Raw genomic sequence first — 23423 nt, 5'->3', positions numbered from 1 at the left:
AAACAAGGAACTGGATTAAGAGAGAACACATTTAATGTCATAGTGGCAGAATTTCAGGCCACCAAATCATCTATTCTGACCGTCTGTATAGCACAGGCCACTAAACACCCTTACCCTGTCCTCTCCTCCACCCCCAATGTAACAACCAGAATGAGAGCACAGTATTACAGCCCTCAGGAGACTTAAATATTGTTCCAAAGGCAGAGAACAGCAGGCACTGAGGTGCACTGGTGCCTAAGGCATCTGCAATGGTAGGGAAATGATTAAATGAGACATACCCAGATGGTGATATACAACAGAGGCTGAACTATTGTGTCATTTTGGAATTGTCCTGACTTGGAAATGGTGACCTACAAGTGGAAGGCTTTATACATATTTTAAGCCATCCCTTTATAACTGAGGGTTTTAAAGAAATGAAGACAAGGTTACTTAAATTATAAACCAATGGAGTGTTGAGAGGAAATTTCTGTTTTCCAGTTGGTGAGCATACTGGTACATCAAGTCTAGCACTGTAAAGAGAATCCCACAGCTCTGACAGCATGCACTCCAACTTAATTTTTCAGTATGTAAGAAGATAAATACTTTGTTTTCAATGGCTCTTTAGTAGCCATCAAATTCTTAGGGTAGGGCATTATCTAGAAATTAGTGACCAACTAAATCAGTCTGAAGTTATCCATTCAGTCGGTAACTACCAGGAGTACCCTTCCTACCAGTAATTACTGCTTAATTATAACCTACCCTTGAAAAACTGTCACAAACTTTGCCTGCATAGGCAGAAAATCTACTTGCTCACCTGCTACCATCATACTGAGAAAAGATCTTCCTCATTTGTCAAAATAAAAATAAAATAAAAATAAAAATCATCTCTTTAGGTGACTGGGTGAATAGAATTTCACACCTATTGGAAGCTGAATGGAATATTCAGGTAGTCAGATGGCTAACATCATCTCTAAGGGCAAGAGAACTGGCCCTCCAGAAATGCCCTCTCCATACTAAATAAAAGGGAATTGTGTAGAAATCCACACCTTTTTATTTTATGCCTACCCCAGCGCAAAGCTTTTCCTGAGTTTCAGGCCATCAACTGCCATGGCCCGTCACTTAAATATTATTTTTTAAACAATTCCCCTGTAAACAAGGTGCTCATACTTAAAAGCCTTTAGATTTTACCCTAGGTAATTAGTATTGCCTCCATATTTGCTGTATTCTCTGATTCGGTAAAATAAATATGATGGGGGACCCTGAAAATATTGACCATTAGTTATGCTAAGGCAAAGCTGGGAAGAGCTCAGCCTAACCACTGTACATCAACAGCAAAGTTAGAAAAGGAAGTTTTGAATTACACACTAGTTGTGCTAAGTCACAGCTGTCATACATGAGGCATATGCTTTTACAGGGCATGAAAACAGTCCTTTATTTTATCCTTTTTGCAAACAAAAAAAATCACTGTAGTTGTGGAATTCTATGCGAAACATAGGGCTAGAATAGAATAACTTACTTTGCAACCATTACTCAGGTCCTGTTAGAGGCTTACAACATATTAGCTAGATTCCATTAATTTTCATAGATATTTAAAATCTTTCTCCCAAGAAGTGTTAAAAACTTTAAGACAATATCCAGAAAGCTGCCTTGGTAGCAAACACTTTGCAGTATATTTAGTAAGTGAACTCCCAAACACTCTATTGCATTTGTTAAAACATTCCATTGTATTTCGAATAATTGTAATTACTGGTGCTTATAGAATAGCTGTACTTATCTGCGATAGTACAGATAGCAATTGAAAAGCAAAAAATCTCTCATTCTATTCAAGGACCTGTACGTGTTCTCAACACATTGTAATGGACATTTCCAAAAACTGAAAAATAAAATGTTAATTACTACATTTTAAGTTTAGACCATCTTCTGTTTGAGTGCAAAAAGTTATGAATCCAAAAATTTTCCTACAAAGTGCGAGAAAAAAATATATTGCGTACAGTACACAACAATAACTACTAAGGATTAACCGACTGGTATGGCATACTCAAATATATTTATGCTTTTTTCCTTACATACTACCAACACTCCATATTTCATCCATCATTTTATTATTTGGATTACAGCAATTAGTATCACTGGTCAGTAGTTCAAATCCACGCACAGAGCACAGAATCCATTTATTACACAATGCAACAACACAAACTAATATTTAGTGAACAAACTGTTTCACTACATTAACATCTCGTAGAAATATCTTCCAAACATGCATAAAAGTCTTAAGTTTAGTATTTCAGAGCTCCATGTAATATTTGGTTCCTACATATACAAAAAAAAATACATTTAAACTTATAATTATCTTAGTGAATCAAAGACTTATAAAATTACAATTTTATTCTTCACAACATACAAAAAATACAAAAACAACTGTATATAATGTACAGTTTTCATCCAAATTTCTTTATATCAATATGCACCAACATATACCTGATTCGATGTCTATTCATGAATATTTGTATCTTGAAAGATGACTTTAAAATGACTTTGCAGATTAGTCCACACAAATGCCAACCTTCACTGGTAAATAAAAAAAATCTTTGCTAGAAACATCACATTGTGAAAAATTACAATTTGTTTATCTGCACCTTTAATCTGCATTTTACTGTAAATTACACTATGAAAATTTCTACAACTCCAGGTATACATTCTCTGCTAGGAAGGACCATGGTGTTTCTTCCATGTAATGACAAACTTGGATAAAGAAGCATGGAAGGACTCTAGTTAGTTACCCGTCTACAAACTATTATGAACATCATGAAAACCATCACACTAGAAGCAGATATCTGCTGTAGCAGTTTGATGATACCAATGGAAGGGAGAAAATACATGAGTCAAATAAATAGGGTACGAAAAAGAACTCTCTAGATTATACCAAATAAAGTACCTATGAAACCCTTCACTATTAGGTTCACATAAATTGAATTAAATTTCAGTGAAAGATACACACTTCACAGAATGTATGTTCATTCTCATTTTATAAAAAGAAAATTAATATAATAAACAAAGAAACCAGTTATTAAAAAGTTATCTTGGGGCCTGATTCTGCAGTCCTAATTCAGGATGAACTTCTACCAAGTTAAATAGGAGCTTATTCTGAGTAAGTACAGCAGGAATGCATTTTACATGTTGAAAATGCGGAGTATTGAATTCTTGAATAGATTTTTGTTTGATGATGTGAAAAATAAATTGTTTGGGTTATAAGAAATCTCATCTGGGAATGCTAGCTCTGTTTTTTTAAATAAGGTAGAGGTTCATTTACATGTGTGGTCAATTACCTTTATATATGGTATTGTGTTATTGGTACAGAAGTGATAAAATGACAAAATATAAAAACTTATTTAACTAAATAGGTAATTATATAGAGCCTTCTCCCCATTCTCAAAGATCTGTGGCAATCTCTTTGCTTCTTAACAAACCCAAAGCCATCTAATTAGAACTATTGTACAAACCTCCTTCCCAGGAATATAGCTAACGTATCCCATTTCATATATCATTCACATAGGCCAAAATGTTTAGACATGGGAGTCTAAAGTTAGACTCCTAACTCCATATTTAGCCACCTAAATCAAAGTGGCTTGATTTTCAAAGGAATTGAGCATCCAGAATTCCTACTGATATCAATGGGAGTTGTGTATGTTGAGAACTTGTGAAAGTCAGGCCATTTTGATTTAAGTGTCTATGTATATATTTGGATGCCTCCCTTTGAAAACACAGGCTATAATTAACCTGGATAGCCAATTTGAAGGGGGTAGGGGGAGATTTATTGGTCAACAAAGATGTACATTTACATTATTTTGTACAGTAAATCAAACAGCTATATTTCTCTAAAACAGACCAATACTATTATCTCTAAATTTTCTCCCCTCTCCAGTGCTGCCATGGTATCATTTGTGCTGCATAATAAGGTTTAGCTATTTACGTATCAAAAGCTCTTTACCATTTTGAGCACTGATAAAATTCAGCTGTACTTTTTCAATGGAGCAAGAAGCAGTGTTACCAACAAAAATAAAAAATAGTAATGAAAAGATTTAGTTTTTGTCTTCTTTAGAAAAACCTAAAATAAATGTAACTATAAATCTGTGCATGGAAATACTGCCCCTCTATGAATGACTACGTTTAAAAAAAAAAAAATGTTTGGCTTACTAGCATCATTAAAATTAGATTTAACAGTATCACTGAAATTATTGCCTAAGCATCTTTAAGTTCAAGTGGCCAAACAAAATTTGGAAAAAAGGCTCTGTATAAAACATATTTAGACTGTGATTGTGTACATTTATTCTTAAAGTTGAAAGTCAGAAATGTATTTGAATCCTCTCTGTTTACAAGTGTGTAAACGAAAGAGGTTGTTAAATGAGCTAGTGGAAAACAGAAGTTATCGGGATAATTTAAAGCCATAAAGGGAGGAAAACACTGAGCAAGCGAGTGACATGTCCTGATATCACTCTGTACAGGTCCACGACTGATGACATTGCTTTACCCAATTATTTCAGAAAAATTAAAATTACACTTCCCCCTCTATGTATTTCAAAGAAGTGATCTGAGGCTGCTGTACTCAAGGCAGTTTTAATATTTCAGAGCAGTATTATAGCTCTATAGGGACAGTACTGGAACAGAGCTTGACGTAAACAAACAGTTAAATCTTTAGATAACATATGCTGGTAGGACACCATACTATTTAAATCGTAGAGAATCACATTTCCCTTCAGTTTCAATAATTGCTTCCCTGCTGTCCCTCCCACTTGCCTTTCGAGTTAGGAAATTCTCTTGCTAGATTTAAGCAATCTGCCTGGTTACTGGAGTCCCAGCCAAAATCTTAGAGCATTCCAGAGAATATAGTTTGCCTCTACAGCAATACATACAATTTCTGGCATGCAGTCAAGCGCTTTTAAAAAGCAATGACAATAATAATAAAATCCCAATTCAAGCACTGCACTTAGTGGGTACCACTTTATCACTCACATGGTAACTGCCTGGTATCAAGTGATAAATTGAAGTCTTGTTAGCATATATATTAAAGAAAGATAAAAGGCTAAAAAGTCAAAGCCACATACATTTCTTATAGCAGTGCATGCTGAAAATGATATTCTAGTGTTTTACATGGTGAAATTTCAACAAAATCATCACATTCGTTATTTCTAAGTTTTTGTTTTTTTTTTAAACTTCTGATTTAATTTTTACACTCCTGGTTTATTTTGTATAAATGTGCTGGGTTACTGAAAGTCTGCAGCATTTTGGTGTGTGAAAAGTTCTGAAAAAGAGCTGGAATTATTCAGATTTCTTGTGTTCTTCAGTATGGGAAAGTACCTTTCTCCTCTGATGTAGCATATGGAAATACAACTGAGGAAAGACTGAAAAGAGAATAGACATGTAAATAAAAAGTATGAAATCAGGTTTGTGTTTGAACATGGCACACTTATAGTCATACATTCAAGGTCTCTTAGAAAATAACAGATCACTTATCCACTTTCTCAAAAAATCAGAGAAAAATAGAGGCGCAGTGGATGATGCACACTATTCTCCCTACAGACTTCAAGTACCATGCTTCAATTTTTGCCAGTATGTTTTTTTTTTTTTAGTTCACAGACAAAATACTACATTATTTTTCTGCATGACCCAATGTAGATCTTCACTTCAAAGTATGCATGAACAGTCAAGATTACACAGCAGAACACTGGCATCACAGTGAGTTTGCCAGACTATATATCTAACTAGGAGCTGAAAACACACATAGGATAAAAAGGGTTCCTGAACTGCGCACAGAACAGGAAGAATAGATTCTTGAAGGGGGTGGGGGTGGGGGAAAGGAGAGAAATAGATCTCAAAGACAACAAATTGGGTACAGTTTCTTTGATCCTGAAGGAGATGCATAGGATCAGAGTGGAGTAAAATTGTATTTATACAATAAGTTATAGTATTTGCAGAATGGGAGAACAAAATGTGAGATTGAGATCACGCACATATGATATGAACAGCTAAACAAGCCTGAATATTAGTTCTAAACATGAGCTCAAGATCAGTTCATCCTAGTGAACCATATGAGCCTGTTAAGGTTAGTGTCAGCCTAGTTTACATCAATTGTGTATTACAAGAGTTTGTTATGCAAAATAGCTCAGCACATGGGTATTTAAATTGTGCACTAAAAAGGTTTCAAGGTGGTTGGTTATAAATTAGCACTCTTTGCTCCAACTTCTTTCACTTTGTTTCTCACATATCCTCTCCTCCCTATCCCGCTTTAGTTTGTCTCCCACTTGATTGAATTCCAGATTAAAACTACTGCACTCCAGGGAAACTAGTGTTGATGAATACATTCATTAACTTGGTAAGAAACACATTGTTGCATAATTATTCCAATGAAACTTGAACAAATGCAGGAAGTCTGTCATGCATAGGATCCATTATGAGCAATCAAGATTTTCATATGAGAATTATTTTGGTTCGAAGCTAATTTGACAGGACCTTCATTTTAAAACTAAAGGTTTTCATGAAGTGGAGTTGCAACTATAAGGAAAATTAATTGTATTACTTTCAATGAGGAAGTTTTCAAAATTTTTCTGTCACTGTAACCCCAGTATTTCTGAAGTTTTCAGTGGGAATTTAGGGTCAGGAAAAGAGCATTCATTAGGTCCTATGTTTATTTTCTCCAGGCTTAGACAGACTTCCATAAAAAAGTGTGGGGCTTCTGTGGAGGGATAGCAGACTTGTGAAGTTGGTCAGGGAGAATGAACTGAATAAACTGATTTGACAACTGAATCTTAATTCTCATGTGCTACCAAAATATCAAAGCCTACAAGTTTTTGCAAGAAGACACCTAGTACAAGTTGAACAATAGCAGACATATATCATGAATGTTTTGATGCTTATCTACCAGGGTGATTAAAAAAAATTCACATTGTTGGATTATTAGTTCAAAAATTCTGTACATATTTGAATACACTGATGAATCTACATTGGAAACAGAACATATCGAAAGGGCAAGTGCTGCCCCAAAACTGAGCTATTTTAAGGGTGAGATCTAGATAAATTGTTTTGAAGGCTCAGTTTCCACCACCCCACTTGGTTCCACCAACTACAATCCAACTATTCCAGTGGATGGATGGAAGTGAAAGAGTGAGACTTTCCCTTCTTTTTATGTAAATAAATCCAAAGTTACTCGGCATCTTTGGAGCTATGCCAAATATATTATTCTCAGACACAAATGAATGAAATGCAGTTTTCATAGCAGATGGAAAAGTTTATGACTTTTGTGACATCAAGATTCATAAGAAGCCTTACTTAGAAAATTATAAGCGCTGATTGTAGAATTCAACACTGCTCAAGTTTAAATCTTACTTAGGATACGATGCATCATTCTGCATAGACTAGAAGGCTACATAGATAATAAAAACTTCAGAGAAAAAACAGCTGTAGAAATAGCTAAATAGACACCAATAGCATTATCATTACATTCTTTTGAATTTTAGACTCATAAGGGCATAACAGTATTGGTTATAGGTCTTTTACTTTAAAACACCACAGATCAAAGAAAAACAAGACCTACCCATTATAGCTTTCTAAATTATGAGTCATACTGCCTCTCCCCCTCAAGATAAGATAGCTAAAGAAGCATCCTGATGAGTACAAACAGTGTTCCCCACTGTTTTTGTTTGAGCAAAAGTGCACTACTCTGAAGTTTTTGTGAGGATAGCAAATCTGCCACTCATTTACTTAACTACTGGAAAAGTCATGAAGAGATAACCCAAAAATAAATAAATTGTTTATAACTATAGACTAACTCTGTGTTCAGAACAACTAATGACAGAGAGTGGCAGAGAGAAAAAAAATTTAAAAAGTCAACATTTGCCAAAAGCTACTACAATTATTTTATATTTCAAGTATAGATAAAAAAAACTAATTTTTCCATTACCATTCTGTGGTAAACACTGGCAAATGCTGACTGCTGTAGTTCTACTTTTGTCTGATCTCTTTTCTTTAAGAAACTTTCAGAAAGGTATGTTGCTACCTGCAAAGCTAGCTAGCTATGCATACAGTTTAATCACTCAGTTTCTCAGTTAGCTTTGCATATACTGTTTTCACACAAAACCCTAACATAATGGTGTACTTACTTGGAATATAAGAGATCATAACCAGGATCAGGAACGTATAGTAATCAAAGGAAAAATTGTATTTGTTAGGTAAGCTAATGGAATACAAGCCAGCCTGTCTGACGAAGGGCAAAGCAGCATATATTGTGAGTAATTCGCCTGAGACTCCCATTGGATACAGTACTATGAACAGTGTGTACCTAGAACAAAAGGTTTAGGGAAAGACATAAAAAAATCAGTCCGAAGCTCTTATAAGTGAAATTATTTGTTAAATTATGTTATGGTTACTCCACTTTTCAATAACCACAAACAAATTTAATATTTGCCTTTTTATTTCAGTATTAATTGGTATTTGATTAGAGCACAGTAAAGTGACGTTACTATCTCCAAGGTAAAATGTTCAGACCAACAATCAAATTTCACTGAATGCAGAAGTGCCTTTGATAAGCTGCAAATTATATTTGAATATAACCCTGTAAAATTGTAATTCACATTTCTGAACCACCTGCTATTGATAGTTAACTTAAGAGTCCATATCTGCTTGAAATCTTGTCTAGAATGAGTTAAAAGTAGTTTCAGGTACAACACCTGTCCCTGAGCCACTGCCAACTAGAGGATTTTCCATCACATCTGCCTTTTAAAAAGACATTTTGCCTTACTGCTATATAAAAGATCTGTACAAACAAAAGAAACTGTCTAAAACGGGGAAACAGCAAAACTGACTATATACAGAGTGCTGTAAATTTTTTCTTCCCTCTTTCAGTTACAGTCATCTTATAACAGGGAGTAACTTATAACAATAGTAAATAAACATTTTCAGACAGAAATTAGATTTTTAAATGTCATGTTCCTTTAAAATAGAGATACTTGTAGCACAGATAATATAGGAGCCTGTTGTAAGATAAAGAAATTTGACACATTTATTATATCTCTGATGTTCAGCTACCAAAATTAGTTTATTAAAAGATAACAGAGAAACTTGTAACAGGATGACTGACGTTTCTTTATGTTCTTTCCTCACTACTATGTGAAAGACACATACAAAAAAGAAAATTACTTTAAAAACTATATAATTTAGCAGGAGGACTCAGAAGCAATATTCACTCATATTAACTCATATTCACTATGAATATTAAAGATCGTTAATGTCAACTTCTGTTTAACAGATTTTAAGCACACAAATTGCCTGAAGGGAGCAACAGCTGGACCCAGAGACATATCCATTTGTGGCTATGAGGTGGTTACTGTCAGCTAATAATCAATAATGTTGTGTACAACAATTATTTTCCATGCTTACTAGACTAATTTTCTGTGTGGTTATATAAACTTTCCTGTCAAATCGGTAAAATATCTGCAAAGGTCAACCTTCCTTTTATGCATCTTACCTGGCCCACTTGATGAGGTAAGGGAGGTGGTTTAATAGGCTAAATGTATAAAAGGAGTAACGGATAATTTCAGTGATCGTCCAGGCAATAACAAATAAGAGGACACTATCTTCATTCTGTACCTATTAAAGAGAGGAAGAAAATATACAGTACAACAACTTCAGAAATTATAAATTGTTAACTACTCACATGACAAGAAATAGTTCTCAAAATAATCCACCCTTGCACCTTGTTTTATTGCTTCATTTAAGAAAGTGAGTTCCCAAGATTCACTTGAAGATCAACATGGTGCTTTAGTAATAGTTTTCCTTGTTAATTCTAAATATTCTCCCAATAGTGAAAAATTCCAAAGAAAAATGGAAAATATAATTTAAAAGTATGGAAACCAACCTCTTATCACTATGAGCTACACTGATGCCCCCACCATCCTATGCAACACACTAGGCCTAAATCAGTGGTTCCCAAAGTTTAACAACCTGTGAACCCCTTTCACTAAAATGTCAAGTCTTGCGACCCCCCTCCTAAAAATGAATATTTCCAGGGATTGTCTCCTTTACCTGAGTATAAATTATAAAAGCAGTGATCTTGGAAATATAAAATTTGTTTTTAATGACATGCTTATTACACACTATTATTAATTATAATTTATCATTACAGTATTTTTATTACATTATGAAAACGGCAACACTCTTCCAAGATCTCACTTTCGTAACTTGTATCACTTTGAATAAGCCTGTCATAAGACAAGGCTCCTATGTTTCATCAAGGAGTATCAGATGTGAAAGCATGTATGTATTGAAGAAACCAACTCAGAGTTCCTCCTACACAAGCATTCGGGTCTTGGAGCAGTCCAGGCAAACAATTCACGTTACAACAAAGCTTAAACATGTTCTTCATAATTATTTTAAAAACAATACTAGCTGCCTATTTAATTTTAAAAACAGCAAAAAATATCCATCTCCCTTTCCAATTCTCATAAGGAGTCTTGAAGTTTAAAACTCTTCAGTGTGATAGAACTGCTTAGCTCTTGGAAGTCCAGGGGCTCCAGGCTGCTGGCCCCGTGCTGCCCGGGGTCTGTAGGGACAGCTCTGTCTGCCATTAGGGAATATTTTCCTGAGAACCCCCTGTAACATTTCGCGAACCTCAGTTTGGGAACCACTGGCCTAAATGATGTGCAAAAGCCCCATGGAATAATTTTCCACTGCCTGAATCCCCAGGCTTGTACCCATCCCCTATCGCCTCCCAAACCTCAGGGGGAGGGTTATTAGGTTTAGTTAGGAGAGGGAGGATGGTCCATTGACTGGGCAAATCACTTAGCCTCTCCGTGCCTCAGTTCCCCATCTGTACAATAGGGACAATAATACTTCCCTACCTCACATGTGTGTTGTGAAGATAAATACATTAAAAACTGTGAGGTGCTCAGATACTATGCTGATGGGAGCCTTATACATTTACACTGCCCTAAATATTTAGTTTTCAGCATGATGCATGTAGTGTATGAAAAAGCATTAACTGCATTACTGAAGTTGTCAAGTGGGAACCTGGAGGTTGATAGCTTCATCTGAGAAGCTAGAGCTTTTGGCACTGAGGGAGGCATGGGGTTCTATCTGAGTTTTGTGCATTACTGAGGAGGCTGAAACTTTTGGCACTGCAAAAAAAAAATACATCTCCTTTTCCCTCTCGTCCCCAACCTTTGTGTGTCTGCGTGTGTGTCTGTGTGTGGGAGGATTCATTAGCTACCTCATTAAACTTGACAACTATCTGCCTCACTGCACCTTGTCCCAATTTCTGCTACTACATCCAGTGTAATTTCTGCTAAAACTAGGAGCAGTGAAATAGTTAACACTGATATGTAAACTATCATTAGGTTTCACTGTAAATACACTGAAATACACAAGAAGAATAGGCCATTTTACTCTTCTAAGACATACTGTTTCAGGAAGACATCACTGCATCAGTTTCACTCAATTCACATTTTGAAATTTATTTTCACAACAATAAGATTTTTTTTTAAAAAGAAAGCTTAGATTTGGAAGCACACATTCAAAAAGGGACAGCAATAATGGGGCAGCTTATGTGTCCACAAAACTGCATTTCAAATGGATGCAATCTCTAATACATAGCTTATTTCAGCGAACATTTTTATGTACAGTTTTCTTCCAGGAGAAAAATGTCATGAATTTTCTCTATTAGTGAACACCATAAGCTCTATGTCACTGGTCGTTAGATCAACAAAAGCAAAACAGCTCACCAACTGGTACTTGCACATTTTCCTTTTTTCTCCAACTCTTACAAGAGGAAAAGGAAGTCAGTAGGTGTGGGTGGTACACCCATACAATTCACCCTGGGTAAAGTACATGCACACACAGAATAAGAGGAACAAGAAAATATATGGGCATAGGGAAAACATTTGCTCGTAAACAGGGCTGATCATATGTTTGCTTGTCAAAAGCTCATGGGACAACACACAAAAAAAAGATGTTATTTTAATACACACAGACTGCAACAACAAATGGCATTACATAAGAAAAAACAGCAACCCCAGAAAACATTTTTGCTATTATTCACGATCATGTTGCTTGTATGTTGTATACCAATCCCACCAATAATATATGTGTGTGTGTGTGTATTCGTTCTTCATGGCAGGAACCAGGCTTTCCTACATATTTCTACAGCACGCAGCAAAATGGAGTCCTAAATCCTCTTTGGGAGCTTTGGGTGCTACTTCACAAATATCAGTAGCAAAGCTTACTCCTTAAAATGGAGAGAATTAGGAGCATTGCACAGGTGGTACTATTTCCAGGGACAGGCAGTTTCAAAGCATTCAATAGCTGCCCCTTCTGGTCAAATCAGGAGCAGCATTTGGTGAGTTCAAGTTTGCCAGTTTATTTTGTGTTGGGAAAAGGATGGACCCTGATGAAAGTTAAGATTCACATGCTGTTCTGATCTCTGTCCCTTAAATCAAGGAGGAGGGGTGGATTACTGTGGATGTGGGAAATAAATTATCACTAGAGGAGCATCAAATGGTGGGAGTAAGGGGAAAGGGTGCCAAGAAACTGGTCCTTGGAGTGGGTGATGAAAAATACTGACATAAGTGGGGAAAAGAACCTAGATAGCTCTGATCTAATTCTATGGTATAACTTTTCTGTTGCCATTGATTTCTGAAGTCATAGTCCTCTCATTCCCTATGTACACCAAGAAAGCTGTATATGAAAACATGAAACACTGCTCTACCAATCATTGCTAAGGCCATTTAACCAACCAATGTGGATGATGTCTTAGAAATGTTGTCAAACCAGCCTCCACACCTGTTGGTCAAACAATGGTAGACGCCAGTTCAGCAGGAGGCATGCCTGAGCTGTTTTAAAACTGTTCTCAACCAACAGTCTTCTCTTTGCAGCAAAGCCACAGATTGAGTATTCATTTTCTTGATCGTTTTTGGCTAAGTTCTTTATATCACCACAAAGAATTAGGTACCAGTTACTTACTGACAGACATACTGGAAATCTATTTATCATGGCTAGAACTCCTTGTTCTGCGTTTTTGGACACTTTAACTGAATTAGACGTTTGAATTTGTCCAAGAGGCACATTACCAAACCTCAAGGGCTTGATTTACTAAACAATATCTCAAGAGTCTTATTTGATTAGACACAGCTACGGTTAATTCAGCAAAAGTATCATTCCCTCTCTTTTCCTTACAAGGAAGTAACCCAGGGGAGCACAAAAAGGGACAGCAAGACTTTACAAACCCAGCAGCCTAATGCCATCCTCAAAAGTCATTTGCACTCATTAAAACTCTTTTTAATTTTAATTTTTAAAATACCCATTTCTTCCTGTAGGCCTTGGAATGCAGTCCCAGATATTTGTTCAAAGTAAATTTCATGCTCTTAATGACTGATGATTTAACAAGCTGCTTATCTAAGCTGTTCAGACCACAGATACAAATTGCTGTCAAAAGCAATTTCAAATTGATTTATTACCAATGCAGGTCTTGGATTTATTTTAGCTTACCCTCAGAATTAGGAATAGGAGACAATCTTTATATTAGTCAAAAAAAAAAAAAAAGACTATGCTGAGATGTAAAGTTAATGTTCAGAATCCAGAAAATATGACAAAGTAAGGTCATTTATCCAACCTTAATTGTTTTTCCTCATGCATACGCATGAAAGATATCCTAAGGTTGGTGGCGAAGAAGAAAAAGGGTGTTCTTCATGCTTTTTGATTTTTATGATGTGTAAAGAGGTTTTCTTGTACTCAAATTGGCTGAACTGTTTTCCTCAAAGTTTAAAAACAAGAATAATCTTTGGGCAGAAAGCTTTTCTGGAAAATTTCAGCCTACAATGTGAATATTTTGGGAAGTGATAGAGGACTGAAAATGGGTGGTACTTAGAAAGGAAACATTATACAAATGTTAATTATAAGGGTAAGTACAACTCCGTCCAATCCTGTTTTATCATCTTCACAAAGAAAATGTGGGGTTCCAAACAGATATACACGGCCTGATACATGAGTTACTCCAGTGTTTCTGTTACTTCAGTTTTATGTCAGTGCAAGTATTATTACACCAGCGTAAATAATGGTCTAAAGGCCTACAGCATTTTGTCGCTGAGAGTTTTGATCTTTTTAGTGTGGGCTTATTCTTATTCCATCTGCCCTGATAAAAGCTCTTGCAGTCTCAATTATTATAATAATATCCTAATAAAACTAGGATATTAACCTATTCAATTGGCAGTCTTTCTTTTCAAGTAATTTTTAGTATACTTGATTGCTGGTGAAAGATGTCAAGTTCACAGACTCAGGACCTGACATTTTCCACTTACCAACCCAAGATATTGTATAAAACAGACAGAGACTGCAAGGATCCGATAGAATTCTATTCTGTTTTGGAAAGACCACCTACCTAAAAATAAAATATATATTGGTCTTCATGTCATCAATTCCTGACCTTTCTGATTAGAGCGCGAATAAGGGTGCCAATACTGATATGAACAACTTTCCACTGGAACTGGAGAAAAATAATCAAGTTGCATTTCACACGGGCAACCAACAAGCCATCACATGATAGCATGGTTCAGTCACTACTGCTCTACATAGATTCAAATATATGACATGGAACTGAAAGGCTCCCCATTATAAATATATATATATATTTTTTTTAACCAGTGTTTTGCTCTAACCACTCTCTTTCCCTTTTTCGTTTGGAACCACAATACTGGCACATACTAAACCACAGAGGCCAAGGAGACTCAGCTCATGATATAATGACACTTCATAAATAACTGTTGGATAGCAGATATTGCACTACATGCTGGACTTTCTCTGTAAGGCGAACGACTGCCAGTCCTAGCTGACCCAAAGAAAATAAGGTAATCTCTCCCCTCCCCCCACCATACAACATCACACAAAGCTTAACAGAAGTCTATCATGCAGCTATAAGTTAATATATCTCTAAACATGATAGCACCAAACCCAACAAAATCATGAGAAGCACAAACATGTTAACAGCAAGATTCATGCTTCAGATCATATCAGAATAAGTTTCTAGATGGTCAACTTACAGAGGAAGAATGTGGTACTGATGTTTCTTCTTTCAAAGAATCTATCATAACTGCAAGCACTCTGAAAGGCAGGATATTAAATGCTTCTAACTCAAGAAGCTAAACAGCAAAATTGAAGTTTATTTAGAAAAACCTCATCATGCAGATACATATTTGTCTTACAAAATCCATAAAGGTGTGAAAATCTAATCTTGGACTTCATCAAGGAGATCACTTGTGCAGATAGCCCTTTAGAAAAAGCAGAACACTCAGGACACTGTAAATATCAGACATTACAGTACCATGTCTACCTGGGATCTAGTGTCCATCTCCTCACCTGACCTGCTACCACTTTCTTTTAGTCACTGTCTCAGGGTAGTGTAATTACCATGCCTGAAGCTAGCATCCAATATGAATCTTTGCCATTCTCACCCTACCTTGGGGATATTAAAAAAAGTAGTCTAGGCAATCTAATCCTTAATATTTTAGTGCTGAGATAATGAAGAAAATCCCCAATGTGGATAATTTCTATATTACTGTTCTTGTTTACAAGGCACCATGCATCCCAATGGCACTATAGAACTAACAATAATATCTTCACTTGTGGTGTATAGGTGTATCCTAAGATATATCTAAATATAAACATTAATTCTTTCATTGAATCACAGAATATCAGGGTTGGAAGGGGCTCAGGAAGTCATCTAGTCCAACCCCTGCTCAAAGCAAAACCAATCCACAACTAAATTCTTTGCTCCTAATTAAAGTCTCAGAATCCCATTTTGCTTGTTTGAAATCTGGCAGTCAACAGGGACTAGAACATTACTATACTTGTATTCTGCAGATATATCTGTCAGAGGAAAAGCAGATGTTTTCACATAGGTGTTTTGGATTTTATTAAGAAAAATGTTTAAATACTCTTTTGCTTATCAAATGAACTAGTGGAAAGGATTATTTCATGGTGTTAGAAAACCTGCAAAATCATGGCTCCAGTAAAATATGTGCTAATCACTAACTTGATCATCTTGCTTGTATATCATATTCTTTTCCTCCACTTGTCTTTTTGTACATACATTTGGACAGCTCATAGCACACTTTGGGACCTACTGGACACTAACTGTGATAAAAGGAATATTCTCTTAAATGTAACAAATTATCTGAAAAATATTCCATTGTCAGTACAAAGAACAGAATGTTAGAAATATTGTTCAGGAAAATATTGTAAGTTTAATGCAAAGACACCTACAATTCTTAATCCTGTTCCAACTCAAAAGCAATTTTACTATTACCTTTAATGAAAGCAGGATCAGACACACGGTAGAAAAGGATATGATATAGTAGCAAGATTCAGGTAACAATGGTTTGGCATTGCTCAGTTCAAAATGATATACTGAAAAAGTGGGATCTTGGGTTTAGGATAGTAAGTTTAGTTAATGGAAATTATAAATTTAAAGGGGGAATCTCAATTGAAGACAGTGAAAGAGCTTACATTCAGCTATCAAAAAACCTTATAATCCAAGGTGGTGGCCATGGTGGTGGGCCAGAATTGGGGTGCTTATGACCAATGAGATACACTAGTATTTGGAACAGAAGCAAGTTATTTCATTCTGAATATCACCTCTATATAGATGGCCACAAGTAAAATGAAATGCCAGAAATTATGTGTTTCCCATCATTTCATTTGCCCAAATATTCTGAATACAAGTGGAATTATTGTGTCAAAAATGTAAGACTCTCTTAAACTAAGCATGGGAAGAGAGAGAAGTGATCAAAGAAAATGCCAACGTGGAACATGTAAATACCATGTAAGCTGTAGTCAAATATATTCTTTGTGGTGTATAGACCTCTCATATAAATCATTCAGATGTGGAGAGGCAGAGAAGAACATATTTAAATTAAAGTGACTGACACTGGCTTCTTTGTAGCATCTTCTCATTACCTTTCATTCTCTCTCCTGTAGCTTAAACTTACCTCTTTTACACTGTGTGTTACAGCCCATGTCAGGAAAACCCTTGACATCACTTGGAAAGCAGTCAGGACAACAGAAGAGGGAACAATGCCTGAAAGATATTTTAGGACTGATAAATATACTCAGTTTTACTATTTTGGAGAGACAGATTTACTAAAGCACAATGTTATTTAGCAAAACTCCAGTAAAGCTGAACTTTTAGAACACAGGCGCATGAACTTTAGATTAAACTGCAAAATTTTCAGGGCAGGGACTGTGTCCTATGATGTGTTTCTACTAATGAGATGCCTTGATTGGGACTTTAGACACTATCCTAATACAAATAAGGAATAATCAGTCTTGTTGCAAGGAGTACGGCACAGACCTTAATACCCAAGGAGCAAACTGGTTAAGACTAAGTGTATACTGCACTTTTGTCAGTCAAACTTTTGTCAGTCAGGGGTGTGAAAAAAAGCGTACCCTTGACCAACAAAAGTTTTACTGATGAAAAGCACTGGTGTGAACAGCACTTTGTCAGCAGGAGATGCACTACTGCCGTTTGTTGGGGATGGTTTTATTTTGCCAGCAGGAGAGTTTATTGGCCGCTGTTGGAAGGCAGGATACTAGATTAGATGGATGACTGGTCTGACCCAGTATGGCTGTTCTTATGTTAACTGAACACAAATTACTGCAAACATCTAGCACTAGCAGTGCTTGGGAGATGAATAAAGACCGCGTAGGAACAAGAAAAAGAAAAGAAAGGCAAGGATGTGGAAGGGTTCAGAAGGAACTGACAAAAAAAATAATTTCACAAGAATTAGATTTTTCATCAGACAGGCAGTACAGACCTCAAAAGAGCTAATTCAGGCATTATAAAGTAGTAGAAGTGATGGAAAGAACCAAGGCACCCAATATAAGGTAAGAAAAATAACTGAGGCATGGCACTTTTCAATGTTATCCATGTATTAATGGTGGGTAGATTTCTGAAATGCAGAGAACCAGCTCAGTTTGGGACTGAATGGGAAGAAAAAGAGACTAGCAGTTACCATGTCATGTAAGAAACGTCTGGGCCAAGAGCCATCTGAAGACTTGTCTGCCAGAGTCTCCTTGAGGGGAGGGGAGGCGTGACACAAACTGTTAGTCTGATTTGTTACCAGGACCTGTTGGGGCCATTAAGGCAAGCAATTAAAGCCTGAAAGAAAAGGGCTGAAAGCTGAACCAAGCAGGGTTGAAAATTTCTTTAGTTTGCATTTATGTTGGACTTTGACTTGGGGAGGCCGTTATTCTAGAAGGGTTTGAATTCGCAGTGACTTAGCCAGACAGCTAACCCATATCCATCACCAAAGTGTGCTGAAGACTCCCTTGGGCAGACTGAGGCAAAGGTGCTGCAGTGCCACACAGAGTGAGTGCTATATCACAAGAACATATACCAAATGTGACAGACTCTCTCTTTTACCTAGCTGTTGTTCACAGGATTGGATCCAAGCCCATGCGACCTGACCCAACGAGAGTCAAGTCATTTTTGAACCCAACTTGACCCTTTCCCCTGAACCTGAGTTAGTGTCATTGCTGCTCTTTCCTGCCCATCGGGTTTAGTGAATGCCAGCAGTGGAATGTCCCAGTGTCTGTGCGCCTGCTCCTGCTGTCCCCGCTGCACTGTGTGCAAACTGTGGAGTGAGAGGCACTGTGACTTGTTAGCACACTCCCTGCAGCATACAGACGTGGTGGTTGACAGAAATGAGGCAAATAGCCACCACTGCACCGACCCTATTATGCAAAAAAGTCATCACAGGTCACCCAACCCAGTTCCAAAAGAGTCTGGTTGTTTTCTAACCCAACCTGAACTTGTAGCGGCTTTCTGTTAGGTTTGGATCAGGTTGCAGGGCTCCGCCAGAAAGAGCTATGTAGCAACTATGTGGGATTAGCCACTTTTCTGAGCTAAATAAACACTGTCTCAGAGGCTATCTTCACTGCAACTGTTAGGTTGAGTTAGTATGCTTCACTTACCCCCCCAGCCTAGCTCAAGTGAGTGATCACTTCACAAACACTCAACTGACATTTTTACAATAAACCCTATTTTATGAACTAATTAGGGACTGAGTTTCTCAAAATGAAACTTCTTAGTCACAGTAGGAACAGCACATAAATAAAATTGAAGTCTGATGCACTGCATCACTTTCCTTTTGTCCTTCAAATGACTGCAAAGTGATTTCCAGTGACTGAAGGTATCAGAATGCAAAAAGGATGTTGACTTTTCTTCAGACTTCACTTTTGTTATGTGTCCCCCACTTCCCAAATTGGGAAATACGATTCCTATAACAGATCATTCATAAGGTGGTGTTTGTAAAAATTGAAGTTCTACTGTATTAAATTCTCAGAGATGTTGGATTAGGATCCCCACTTCATTACTGACAAGTCAGCTAACTTGAGCTAGAGATTTGTGTGTGGACAGAAAGAATTATAGCTCAAGCTAACAATGCAGTGAAACAAGCACTCAGTCACAGTGAAAAGCAAGAATCTAAACCCAAATGGGAGACCAAACTGACCGGGTAATTATGATTGTTGTGTAACTAAGGGTACGTCTACACTGCACGATTATTTCGAATTAGCTTAAACCGATATTACAAAACAGATCTAATAAAATCGGTTTAGCGCGTCCACGTGGGATCCCGAAATCGATTGTTTGCGTCCATGGTCCAAAGCTACCATCGATTTCAGGAGCAGTGCACCGTGGGTAGCTGTTCCTCAGCTATCCATAGTTCCCACTTCCGTGTTGAGAGCACAGTGCCTGATGGGCAGAAAAACATTGCCCCGGGTGTGCTGGGTACAGCCTCACCCCTCCCTTTGTGAAGGCAGCAGAAACCCTTTGGGGCCTTTTTCGCGGAGTGTCATGAGCAAACGCCTATAGCACAGCAATCTTTCCCTTTTTTTTTCACGTGGTGGGGGGGGGGGGAATAACTGAGGAGCTGTTCCCTGAACCACGCCAGACACTGTGTTTGAACCTACAGCGTTGGGAGCTCAGCCAAGAATGCAAATAATTTTCAGAGACTGCTGTGGACTGTGGGATAGCTGGAGTCCTCAGTACCCCCTCCCTCCCTCATGAGCGTCCATTTGAGTCTCTGGCTTCCGTTACGCTTGTCACGCAGCGCTGGTATCCTGGAGTTTTTTTTCAAACGCTTTGGCATTTCGTTGTTCTGTAACGAGCTGGATACAACAGATTTGTCTCCCCATACAATGATCAGACTAGTATCTCCCGTACGGTCTATGCTGGAGCTCTTTTTCGATTTCAGACTGCATCGCCAGCCGTGCTGATCAGAGCTCCACGCTGGGCAAGCAGGAAATGTAATTCAAAAGTTCGCGGGGCTTTTCCTGTTTACCTGCCCGCTGCATCCGAGTTCAGATTGCTGTCCAGAGCGGTCAGTGCTGCACTCTGGGATGCCGCCCGGAGCCAATAACGTCGATTTCCGCCCACACGAACCCTAATCCGAGTTATCACTATCGAATTTAGCGCTATCCTCTCGTTTGGAGGAGTTCCGAAATCGATTTAAGGAGCCGTTTAACTCGATATTAATGACGACGTTGTGTGAACGGATACAGCGTTAAATCGTAATCGGCCATTAAACCGATTTAAAGTTGCAGTGTAGACCTGGCCTAAGCTTGTCTCCATCTGTCCGCCAATCAACACTAAAGCCATTCCACACTAGCAAACTTGCAGCTGCATTGCTACAGCTGTGCTGCTGTCAAATTGCTCATGTAGCCGCTCTATGCCGAACTCTCCTGTTAACATAATAAAACCACCTCATTGAGCGGCCATAGCTATGTTGGCAGGAGAGCTGTCTCCTCACCGGCAACAGGTTTTTCAACCCCTTAGTGACATAAGTTTTTCCGACCTAAGTGGTAATATAGAACATTGTCTATGAAGCCTCATGACAAACAAACTTTACCCTCTATTCTAACATATCATTCCAGGATGCCTAACACCAGAGTTATCGAATACCTTACAAAGAGGCTGGATAAAAATCAATGTATTAAAAAAAAAAAATATATCTTTTTTAATTAATTGGATTTTTTTGATAAAAGCTTTTTGAGAAAAAAACCTATCCAAAGATAGTTATAATTAAGATATATCTTTGAGATATGTCGTCTCATCATGGAATCGGGATTATGAATTCTAATTCTATAGTATGACACAATATATTAATGTAATGGTTAAGAAAGATTTGTAAATGAGTGCCAATAGTTCATGGATTAGGGACCCAATCTTATAGGGTTCCAGGGCTTCTGTATAGATATTTAGGTTAATCTTTCTAGCTACCAATCGGACTCAGTGCTCAGTCTAGAAGATACCATCAGAGATGCTTAGTTTTGCAGTTCTCCAAACTCTGGATTTGTGTCTCCAGAGATAACATGCTTGTTAACAGCAAAATGGTTTTAAATAAATAAATAATATGTAGGGGTGAGAAATAACAGACCTCAACCCTATTGTCTCTCTGCAGATCTGTGTACACAGAGTGAATTCCTTACCCAAAAAGCTCAATGAATAGAAGATTGTTGAGGGTGAATATCTGGACAAGGAGAAGTCTGGAGATAAATGTGAGAAGGGAGGGACAGGCAGTAAAACAAAAGTGAAACTGTTTGAGCAGCATATTCCAGAAGTCTTGAGGTCTTTCTGAGTGTAGCCTTCATTGATTGGAGATCTACCATACCATTCTCTCACTAGAATGGAAAACCTATAATGGCAGCAGACCGTAAAAGAGACCCAGTCTGGGAATATTTTAATGAAGTTTCTCTATTTGTGGGTAAGACAAGCATGTGTGCAAAATGCAAACAGTGCAACAAAGAAATGCAAGGCCTGGTTGCCCAAATAAAACAACATGATGAGAAGTGTTCCTTCTCAGGAGGAAGCTGCGTTGAAGATGATGAAAGGAACCTGTCTGAACATGCAGGATCTTCAGATTGGTAAACTTTTTTACTTCATACTTCTTTCTTAAGGACTGCCTGTCTTTCTTCTCGACTATTCTTGAATTCTCATGTTTGAGCAAAAAATATAGTTGTTACTCTATGGCACTATCATTTTAGATGCAGTTGTGATAAAAAAATAAGTAGCTTAAATAAGCAGGTTTTCCTTTTACAATTTCACTAAATGAGCAGTATGGTAATAATAATTAAATAACTGCATTGACTTATTTTGTTTAGGAGAATCCATCCTCAACATATAGGATTCAGAACACTATCCACCTACAAGATCACCATCATTTTCTGTAGTTTCAGAATTATCTGCCAATGATAGTGTTTCAGGCACATCATGTATGTCACATAGGCACAGTATATCTCACCTGTAGCAAAAAGAAAAAAAAATCTCCATCATCCAGAAACAACCATAGATAAGAATGACAGTGATAAGAACTAGGAGATTACAAAAAGAGGTAACTGATGAAAAAAAATGCCCGGTTTGTTTATGCAACAAATGCTCCTTTCCATATGATTAAGAACCCACACTTCATTAACATGGCTCAGTCATAAAGACCAGGATACAGTCCACCCAACAAAGCAGATGTTTCAGGCAAACTGCTAGAAAGTGTATGAAAGAGAAATTGAGCAGTGTGCAAAAGGTCTAGAGGGGGAAACTGTTAACCTGAGTCTTGATGGGTGGAGCAATGTCCACAATGATCCTGTTGTATGTGCTTGTGTGGCAACAGAAGAAGGGAATGTCTTCTTTACAAAACAATTGAGTACATCAGTAAATGCACACACAGCAGAATACTTCCAAAGAAGTTTTAGCAGTAAAAGTTACAATAACTGTGAAAAAAAAAAATTTCAGCCTGCCTAGTACGCAGCTGTGGTCACAGACAATGCTGCAAATATATCCAAAGGCAGTGAGCAGAAATATTAGAAGAGAGATTTCCCAGTTAATACATACGGTTGCACGTCTCATTTGTTCACCTCCTAGCCAAAGACTTCAGCGTTTCAGAAATTAAAGGCTAATGTTGTTGAAACTGCAAAAATACTTCGCGTAACAACCACTTTGCAGCAGCGCTGCTGAAAAAAAGTGGGAGGAACCAACGCTAACTCTTCCCACAGATGTGCGACGAACTCCAGTTAGTGGACTCTTGTTAGCACCGTTACATCAAGAAACCTGGGCTAATCTGATCGCAGTTTGTGAACCCAATCATGAAAATAGATGGCACTGTCACAGCAAAGTTCTCAACATTGCGCTCTAAGAGAAAGTTGAACACAGCTGAGTACCCTGGCCTATTTCTGTAGCCTTGATATACAAATGCGGGAAATAGCTGTTTATTGCTGATGCTGTTAAATGTTGGAAGGAAACTGAGTGAGATCTTAAAGAAAGAAATAGTAATGACAGATATTATAAGCCATTAAAAAACAAATGGACAAGACTATCTGCCAGCTCATTTTCTTGCCAATATTCTCGGTACACAGGG

The 23423-nt window shown here is 37.4% G+C and overlaps 1 protein-coding gene across 1 annotated transcript in view; it reads right to left on the bottom strand.

The window, feature by feature from the left end:
• Positions 1 to 2064: 2064 nt before the first annotated feature.
• HACD2 (3-hydroxyacyl-CoA dehydratase 2) overlaps positions 2065 to 23423 on the bottom strand; it is a 45213-nt gene continuing 23854 nt past the window's right edge. The window contains exons 4-7 of the mRNA XM_032797039.2: positions 17004 to 17092; positions 9497 to 9618; positions 8133 to 8311; positions 2065 to 5378 (exon numbers count right to left, since the gene is read on the bottom strand). Coding sequence (XP_032652930.1) covers positions 5296 to 5378; positions 8133 to 8311; positions 9497 to 9618; positions 17004 to 17092 — 473 coding nt within the window. The 3' untranslated portion in view covers positions 2065 to 5295. The remainder of the gene's footprint in view (positions 5379 to 8132; positions 8312 to 9496; positions 9619 to 17003; positions 17093 to 23423) is intronic.

This window comes from Chelonoidis abingdonii, chromosome 10 (genome assembly GCF_003597395.2).
Source record: "Chelonoidis abingdonii isolate Lonesome George chromosome 10, CheloAbing_2.0, whole genome shotgun sequence".
Taxonomy (NCBI): Eukaryota; Metazoa; Chordata; order Testudines; family Testudinidae; genus Chelonoidis; species Chelonoidis abingdonii.
This window is presented reverse-complemented; position numbering and strand designations above follow the sequence as displayed.